General features: G+C 40.4%; 1 protein-coding gene across 1 annotated transcript in view; it reads right to left on the minus strand.

The window, feature by feature from the left end:
• postnb (periostin, osteoblast specific factor b) overlaps positions 1-5,283 on the minus strand; it is a 36,763-nt gene extending 31,480 nt beyond the window's left edge. The window contains exons 1-2 of the mRNA XM_010869870.3: positions 5,099-5,283; positions 4,596-4,694 (exon numbers count right to left, since the gene is read on the minus strand). Coding sequence (XP_010868172.1) covers positions 4,596-4,694; positions 5,099-5,217 — 218 coding nt within the window. The 5' untranslated portion in view covers positions 5,218-5,283. The remainder of the gene's footprint in view (positions 1-4,595; positions 4,695-5,098) is intronic.
• Positions 5,284-10,042: the final 4,759 nt, after the last annotated feature.

Consider the following 10,042-nt stretch of genomic DNA (forward strand, 5'->3'; position numbering starts at 1 on the left):
AGTCCTGGTCCACACCTGCGGATTACCTGGTTTGGGGGGCCCGTTGCTGTGCCTGTCGTTGTCCACCTGGTCATACTTCTGACCTAGTCTAAAATCAAATAGACTCTGGATTTAACCCAGAGAAATGTATTTATTATTCCAATTGGACTCTTAATATCTCACCCGGCACAGCCAGAAGAGGACTGGTCACCCCTCTGAGCCTGGGTCCTCTCTAGGTTTCTTCCTAAAATTCGACCTTCTTAGGGAGTTTTTCCTAGCCACTGAAATTCAACACTACTGTTGATTGCTCCTTGGGTTTTAAGGCCGGGTGTCTCTGTAAAGCACTTTGTGACAACTGCTGTTGTAAAAAGGGCTTTATAAATAAATGTGATTGATTTGATTGACTTTGTGGCAAATGGAAAATCTGAGAGATGCATTTGACCCTTTCCAAATGTAATTGTCCCGGAGTTGTGCCAGTGCAGGTATAACAGCCGAGTAGTGCGGGCTATTAATTCTTAGATTAGGTTTGGTATTAACAAGCTAGCCAGTTATGCAAAAATGTGTAACACTGAGTGGCCTTTTCAAATGCAGAAACTTTAAACATTACATTTGAATCCTCTGGCTTAGCTTGGCGAAGTTCTACATGTGGCTGAGGAAAGTGCTGCCTAATGACTATAATATGTTATGCGTATTATTGCATGTTTGCATTAAATATTATTTTTGGAACACGGAATAATGAGTTCTGTGAGTAAACAGCCCGTCCAAAGTTGTCTGAAAGGCTGTGAAACTTTGTAGTTTGGCTGTGAAACAACTGGACTTTAATTGTCTTAGCTTTCATACATAAAAAAGGTTGCATATAATTCTTGGCATGGTCACATTGGCAGTGTTTTGGCTGTGTGTGAATAATGGGTTATTACTGTCAACCAGCTCCATCATCCAATCTTTACCATCGTCCTTTGACAGCTGTGTCAGTGTTTTAAGATTGCAGAGCATGCCTGGAACAGATCAACACGCCGCATCCAAGATGGGGGGGGGGGTTATGTTTGTTGTTCATATTCTTTCTGACATCTTTCCAGACAGAAGAGCAATTGTAACTGGAGAACTGTTTTTCCAGTCTTTCTCCAACTTTGTGTCTAAATGACTGGAGAATTGCTTTTTCTTGGATTCTTTCTAGAGGGATCTGTACTTGTTCTGCTTGTCTGTGGCAGAACAGAGAACCCCATGGTTCCTCCTTGTCACAGAGGAGGCTCCAAAGCTCTCCAGTGAACCATGGCCTGAACCATACAAAGGTTTTTGACAGGATGCCAAAAGCTATTGCACTGTGGTTATGCAAACACTCAATATAAACTCCAGCCAATATGACGGAGAAGAATGAGCAGTGGTTGAAAATAGATTCCAGGTCAGTAGAGCAAGATTTAGATTGTACAGTGATATCCTTTCTGTACCTTAGTGTAAATCTACACTTACAAAGCCTAAGTGTAAAAGCCAGAAAGATGTGTCCTGAACAGGTGCCTGGGCCCCCTCCAAAAGAAACAGCCAGACAGGAGAGATGCAAAGATAAATAAATCAGATGACAATGCTACAAGGCAAATATCACAAAATGTCATAATGGAAAGAACCAATCTTACAGAGACTCCAGGAACACATCTTCACTTCACTGTCATTAGCAAACAAATATCTTGCATAGAAAACAAGCCTAGTCTAAACAAAAAAAGGTGCAATTGCTTTTGTAGCTGTTTTTCGACAACAGTGCTGGAGACCGGCAGAATGACGACGACACAAACCAGAGAAAAACATTCCTCTGTGAAGTAAAACTGTCAGCAATAGCATGGTATAACTCTCTCAGTCATCAACACATTAGGGCTGCTATCCATGCACGTGTGCTGTTGAAGCGTTGCATGAATAGGGCCATGACTAGGAGAGACTCATAAATCTCACTGACAGAGACATACCGGGGCCGACGCAGCTGCCAAGATGCCAGATTGCTCACAGCTCCTCAGCACACTTCTTCTCACTGGACATCTCCACGGGAAACTGACAGGAGTCAGATGCACTCGGAAACAGAAACTATGACAAATGTGCCGTCTGCAAGCAACTTGTATCTGGGAAGTGCTGCAAGCAGGTGACGTGAGGAAGGTGTGTGTCGACTCTTAAGACGACTGTTTTCACTGATGCCGTTGTTTGGGACTACTATAATTATGAGCAGAGACGCATATAACAGACATTATTGAATATTTAATTCTTATTATTTAAAGCAATTTTTCCAAGGCTTTTTATGCTTTGTTGACAGAGACAATGGGGAAAGGTGAAGGGGAGAGCTTTTGTTATAAGAGTGGTGGGCTGGATGTGAACTCGGCAGCAGTTCTTCGCTGGAGGCAGTGGCTTATACCAGATCTCCTCAAAGTCACAAGGGACCTGTTTGATTGCCTTCATTTTCACACATATTCATTATTATTCCATTATAGGTTTTGTCCAGATATTTTACAATACAGAAAATATATTATTTTCATTTTGAATCTGCTTCTTGCTGACTGTAATGACTGATCCTTTTGGCGTGACTGCATGTCCACTCCCTCTCCAGCGCTCCACCTTGCTGGCGTACAAACAGCCGGCAGGAGGTGGTGACAGGAGCACACCCCATGGACACACCTGCTCCTCATCACTCATGATGTCGTGTATATGTATGCCTTGTTTTCACCTGCACCTCATGGATGATTGTGTCCTTACGTAGTGTGGGTGGTGCTGTTCGCTTATTCGGAATAAATTCTAAAGAGAAAGACGCTCATACTTACTTGTTGACTTTGTTTTGTTGTTTTGCTTTTTTGCCTCACGTTTAAAGAACTCGTTCCCCTCGCACCTCGCACTGACTGCGCAAATTGTTCTTGTTCCTCTGTTTCAAATCAAATCTGTTTGATTATAGTTGTAACTAAAACACCCAAATAAAAATACATATTTAAAAATTGTTTTTGTCAGTGTTTTTTGCGTTCTGTGTATTGCTTTTACATAGGTTATAGTAGCAGGTCCTTAAAATACTATTTGACGTAATCCTTTTTCTACAAGCTTTGTAAACTCAGCTAACTGCTTAGCACTCTGATATTAAATGTATTTATTAGACAGTTAGAAAGTTGATGCCAAAGCGACTCCTCAGTGGGCCAGAGTTCCAAAATGTGTGGGCCCTTTTTATTTCTAAAAGTAGAAAGAAACCCCCAGAGGATTATTATTTTTTTTTATGCGGTCCTCTGAATACTGAGTACTATCTGACTGTGATAATATGTGTTTGTGCTGAGTATCTGTTTCGTGTGAGCAACACTATGTGGGAAACTTTTCTGCACTATGAGTGCTCTTTCCTCTCTCTCTGGAATCACAGTTTCCTCTGTTTCCACTTAAAGTTTCAACCTCCAACCAGTAAATATGGCTGACACATTACTGCTCCACCAGAGCCAGGAACCAGTGGTGCACCACGTTTTCTATAATTATAATGTTAAACTGGATTTGTATAATTCGTCTGTCTACCAACTGAGATAGTCATAGACGTCCATAGTAAGGGAGAAACTCACCTCATCCACCACTAATGTGAAGCATCCACCTGGGTGGTGCTTGGTGACCACGCTGTGCCAGAATGTTTAACACAGTGCCATAGCATTTATAATGATGGCAAAGACTAAGGACAGCAGTCTAAAGGCCCACCGTGAAGATGCAACTCAACACAGGGAATTATCCCTACATACACTATTGCCCTGGGGCACTGGGATTTGATCTTAAAACTAGAGGGAAGAGTGCTCCCTACTGGCCCTGCAACAAGACTTCAAGCAGCACCTGGGGTTTCTGCCCCAACTGGTTGAAGAGAAGGTATTTCATGTTGGGTCATTGTCTTAGATTAATGTCGACTGCTGTTAATTTGATTCTCATTTATGCAATCCTTCTCATCTCGCCCTCTCAAGTTCAGGTTCTGTTGAACTCGAGGCGGAGAGTTCCATCCTAGTTCGGTCACAGGTCTCTTAGTTTCTCACCATGTTGAAAATGATTTGAGAAAATGTTACCGTACATCATCTTCTTACATTCCTCTTGGATTAGCAAAAAATGAATTCAAAGATAACCCATAGCCTTTGTTATATTCCTACTCCCTGTCTCTGTCCCAAATGTACTTTTGGCTGGTTGGTACTTAAACTGAAACTCCCTGACTGATTCTAAAGGCTGATAAAAAGAAAACCTCTCTACCCGTACCATCTCCTATGTAACCCATGCTACAGCCACCTCTGGAACTGATTCAAAATGTCAAGAAAGGCACATCCTTCTGCTACACTTCCAGGAGAGGAAGGGCTGGCCAATTTCCAAACTCTGCTCTGGGGCTCTATGGTCCACACTGTAATGACTGCGTCATTCATTGGTCCATCGCTGTGAAATAGCACTCAATTACCTGTATAGCCAAAAGAATTTAACAAGTGAAAAGAAACTAGCTGTAGCCTATAGGGATAAGACAAGTCCCAAACTGCCCTCTGTAGATCCTTTTCAAACCTCTGACCCTAGGTTCAGTGGGGTCGTATAATTTCTATTTAAACCTAGAGGAAAGAATGTGTCCTGAAGGAGCCATAAATAAATAAAAAAATTGCACTTACGTTTTCTTTCCACAGATGGTCCCTTGAAACCAATTTCGACATGTGCTGAAGTACTTCTTCTTGGTCCCCATGACCTGCTGCAGAGCGCACACATTGGGTCTAACAGTCGCCAGGGAAACCAAGGAGACAGAGTGTTGAATGCACACAATTGGAATTGTTTTGCATCTAACAAATAATTTAGTTACATTTCTTTCATATTTTTATTCCACAGTATATTTTCTTCTTTATTATTTCAGTTTATCAGTTTCGTAACATGCTTTCATAAATATGAATATAATATTGCAAGTTCTTTACATTTGCTCTAAAATGTTGACCAATTGATCAATTATAAAATCTTAAATAAAAATCTACAAATAAATCTTTAAAAGCAAAATGTTGTATTAAAACAACTTTTGCATGACAAATGTTTTGATATTGCACTTACATCACAATAAATAGTAATTGCAGAGTTAGTATTTCAGATAATGAATAATGAAATAAATAACAAGGAAAAGTAAACATACCCCTCTTTCCTTGCCCTGACTTTACTATGGTAGACTATCTTATCATAAGCCGAAGAGTCCGCCATGTCAAAGAAAGACAGGAAAAATGCCACAAAGAAAGCTGCAAACAGGTGCTTCATGGTGATATCCCAAGCAGCTCCTGCAGATAGAAAGCAACTAAGAAATGGGAGAAGGCTAGAGAGAGCGAACTTATATAGGAGGAGAGAATCAATAGGCTGGCCAGCTGAGGAACTAATCCCAACCCTAGCTAGCTGAAAGGAAAGAACGCAACATACCAGAAACAGACCCACGCCTGGCCCACCCGACACCCCTCCAAGACCATGTTACTGTCTCTGCGTTAACACTGCAGGCTTCCATTCTATGGCCAAGTGCTGTAGGGTTAATACAATGTGTGGTCATCTTTATTAGTTCATAACTGTCATACTGGTCTCATGATTCCGCTTTAGATGTTCTACTTCAGATCATTTTGAGATTACATTTAAATAAATCGCACATAGATGAGACCAAATAACACATACTATGGTATTCACTAATGCTACTGAAAACGGTTTTGTAGAAACCATACATAGAAGTCACGACTTATCGTACCAGTCATAAGTTTGGACACAGTTACCCGTTCATTTCAATGAGTAATTGTATACTGTACATCCACAAATCCTCCGTGAAAACCATTAGCTAGTGAGTTATCTTGTTCTATAAAGATCACATACAGGTTCTATACAGGTATGGTTTCAAAAGGGATAAGGACAAGGTAACTTAATATTACCAAGCAGGTCTCACAGGGGGCTATTTTTGGACCTGTGCTTTTGAGACCTGTAATATAAATGTGTATGAATCATTTGTATGTAGTATTAAACTGTATGCATAATTTGTATGTAATATTAAACTGAATGCCTAATTTGTATGTTATATTAAATTGTATACTATGTTGTATGCTATCGCCTCAACTGTTAACAAAGCTATACCCGACCTGCAATCTGATTTTGTTGCCCAAAATATAAGATATCAGGGTATAAAAAATTGTCAGAGGGCCTCTTTTGAAAATAGTGCATTATCTCTAGAAGATTAAGAATTAAACTAGGTCTTATATATAGTAAGAAGTCTTGTCACTACCATCTGCGGGTGGTAGTGACAATTAATTCAGTCAACATCAGTACAGACACTGTACTGAAGCATCAAATGCAGACACAGATTTATTGCAGGTGACAATTTCAATATGCCTCATCTATCCTGCATCACAATGTAGGCTGACACTTAATGTTTCTTATTCATAAATATTCTATTTATAAAGCTCTTTTTCACAAGTAAACACAAAGAAATTTGAACATACATAAGCACTAGCCACTAGATGCAGTCACCTTAGTCTTTATTGAATTGAAAAGTTGGCTTTTAGTTGTCATGCAACCAGTTTTTTGGAATAGGCTGAAATATTTTGGAAAACGTGTTGCCTCTGAGGCCATAGAGACACTTTTGTAAATATTTTTGAACCACATTTGTTTTTTATGATTTATTGGGTGATTTATTTTGTAGTTTGTTTTTAATATTATGTACAATATGTTACATATAACTACAGTTATGATTTTATTAGTGCATTGACAATTATTTCTTGCATAAATGAGATTCGCAATCAACCTAAAAAAAGTACAATTCATACAACCATTTATACTGACAGACATGATAATGAACAATTGTATTAGTCACCTCAGACAGTTAACCCAGACAGGCTGTAAGTAATTTCTATTCACACTGGCCTGCAGATTAAAATATGCATAAATGCACTCCAGATGGGCCTACAGTACTGGGCAAGTATTCTCCAGTTTCTGTCACTATCGGTGCAGAAATTCCCAATCTGTTAAACACAGGCAAAACATTTATACTCACTGTTGTTGGCAATGGGAGAAGTAGCAAAAATAGTAATTTGCCATTAGATGTTTTATTTTTAAGTGTGTCATTTTATCTATGTATGTATTGTAATTGCTGTAAAATGAATTGTCTTTGAAGACATTACGTTTTCTGAACTGTATCTGAAGATGATGCTGGCTGATGTACAGTATTAGTGAGAAGTGGATTGTACAGAAGTAACAGTTTGTGTGTTGCCCCATCTAGTGGACGGAGGGAAGTGTAGCATAGAAAAACCAACAGAAGAATCTCAAGTGGTTTTGCTCAGCTTTTCCCATCCCCTCTTCAGTCCTTCCCTCTCCTGCATTTGTGAAAAGTTAAAGGTAATTGAGGAGTGAAGTTGAGGAGAGGAAATATTTAAACAAATTTTGCTTCTTCAGCCATCAGGCAAATTACATTTACAGGGTAGGAATTTCAAGAAAAAGTAGTCAAAACAAACATAAAAACAATATACTGTATGTGCAAGATATAATGGAAACGGAAAAGGAAAATGTTCCTTTGTAATTGTACGCTCGCTTTTCTCATTCCAGAAAACCACATTTCATTCAGTGTGAAAGAATCCCCAATGTGTCACCAGAGTCCTATATAAAGCGCATGCTAATTGGACCTCAGACATGTTCCAAACCCGGAGACAGAAAAATAATGATAGCATCTATCGATAAACAAAATATTGAGCAACCGTTACTTCCAAATGCTAGCCTATGTTTGGCACTTGTACTGCAGCGTGCATTTTTCATTTGAGGTCACAGCTAAAGATTAGAACATTGTGCCCACGCCAGTACATAAAGTGTACCATTTTTCTTTTAGACAAGGCACAGGGTTGAGTTACAACATTATCCAATCACACACCAAATGAGGTCATTTGGCCGTTTACAAAAGAGGTTGTAACATTTGTTTTATGCACAAGAAATATAGCATGTCTTTGAATAATCAATATCAAAATTCATATTGTGAGACCGCTTAGTAAATTCTAATAATATGATGCACATGCAAATCCTAGGATTCAGACATACGCCAGAATGTATTAAGAAATCTATGAACGGTGTAAAAAATACATTCCCAGTGCCAGATGAGCTCCAGATGTTAGGGAGGGATGCCTCTCAGTCTCTGTCTGTTAGAGCTACCAGAGGAACAAAAACACCACAAACACAAACCTGTGTCCAGAATCTTTTTTTTTTTTTACTTGAACCAACTGAGTTACTGTGGGAGGCAGATTGGAGAAGCACCCAATTAAGTTTTATGGGCAGAACAGTTTAACACAACACCCTTCTATAAAATAATCTGTGGAAAAGACTCCTGTAGCCCCATCGTGTGAGTACGTTTTGGGTAACATGGGTTAGTAAATTGTTTGAATGTGTTTAAATTTATATATATATTTTTAAAACACATGAACTCTAACACTGCCATCTTACCTATGAAGCAATGGAATAAAAATATATACTGTTTATTTAACCAGGTAAATTATCATACAGTATTTGAAACTGAGACTGCAGAAAACAAACAAAAACAACAATAAACAAATCTTTAATTGTTTTGATTTATTCCTCATATGCAGTATGATAAGCAGGGATGTGTGAGCTTGGCAGGACCTTTGCAATAACAATATGACCATGGCAGTGTGCATCTGAATATGGTTAGAGAAAAACATTATTGTGCTAAAGATACTGCAAACATAGCAACATAGCTGTGTAGGCCTGGACTAGATGCTAGGTAGTACCCATAACTAAACAGCACACGCTGTGTCTCTGCCCCACCTTCCCAAACCTTAACCCTCCTGAGCCTTCTGAAACGTAACCTTCCTGTTTTTTAACCTTCCTGAGCCTAAACCCTCCTAAACGTAAACCCTCCTGAACCTTAACCCTCCTGAAATGTAACCTTCCTGAACCTAAACCCTCCTAAACGTAAACCCTCCTGAACCTTAACCCTCCTGAAATGTAACCTTCCTGAACCTAAACCCTCCTAAATCTTAACTGTCCGGAACTTTTACGCTCCTGAACCGTAACCTTCCTGAACCTTAACCTTAAGGAACAATCACAGGCCTGAGACCCAGGCCCATGGTCATGGTGTGGTTTGCAATTACTGGCACAGTAAAACCTTATTTTCTCTTCTTTTGGCTTTATAGTCAAAAGATGGTAGTGGCTGATATATCTCTGCAGATGGTAGTGGCTGGTATTTGTCTGCAGATGGTAGTGGCTGGTATTTGTCTGCAGATGGTAGTGGCTGGTATTTGTCTGCAGATGGTAGTGGCTGGTATATGTCTGCAGATGGTAGTGGCTGGTATATCTCTGCAGATGGTAGTGGCTGGTATATGTCTGCAGATGGTCTCATCTCATCTTCATCCGCTTATCCGTATCGGGTCGCGGGGGCAGCAGCTCCAGCAGGGGACCCCAAACTTCCCTTTCCCGAGCCACATATGCCAGTTCTGACTGGGGGATCCCGAGGCGTTCCCAGGCCAGTGTTGAAATATAATCTCTCCACCTAGTCCTGGGCCTACCCCGAGGTCTCCTCCCAGCTGGACGTGCCTGGAACACCTCCCTAGGGAGACGTCCTGGGGGCATCTTTACCAGATGCCCGAACCACCTCAACTGGCTCCTTTCGACGCAAAGGACCAGCGGCTCTACTCCGAGTTCCTCACGGATGGCTGAGCATCTCACCCTATCCCTAAGGGAGAAGCCAGCCACAATTCTGAGAAAACCCATTTCAGCCGCTTGTATTTGCGAAATGGCGAAAATATGGCGTTGTGACGAAAAGAGAGGTGAGCCGGAAGGCAAAGCTCTCGATATACCGGTCAATTTTCCTTCTCACCCTCACCTATGGTCATAATGGTTGGGTCATGACCGAAAGAACAAGGTAGCAAGTACAAGCAGCTGAAATGGGGGTCTGCTGATGGTAGTGGTTGATATACGTCTGCAGATAGTAGTGGCTGATATATGTCTGCAGATGGTAGTGGCTGATATATGTCTGCAGATGGTAGTGACTGGTATACATCTGCAGATGGTAGTGTCTGGTATATGTCTGCAGATGGTAGTGGCTGATATATGTCTG

This window comes from Esox lucius, chromosome 1, assembly GCF_011004845.1.
Source record: "Esox lucius isolate fEsoLuc1 chromosome 1, fEsoLuc1.pri, whole genome shotgun sequence".
Lineage (NCBI taxonomy): Eukaryota > Metazoa > Chordata > Actinopteri > Esociformes > Esocidae > Esox > Esox lucius.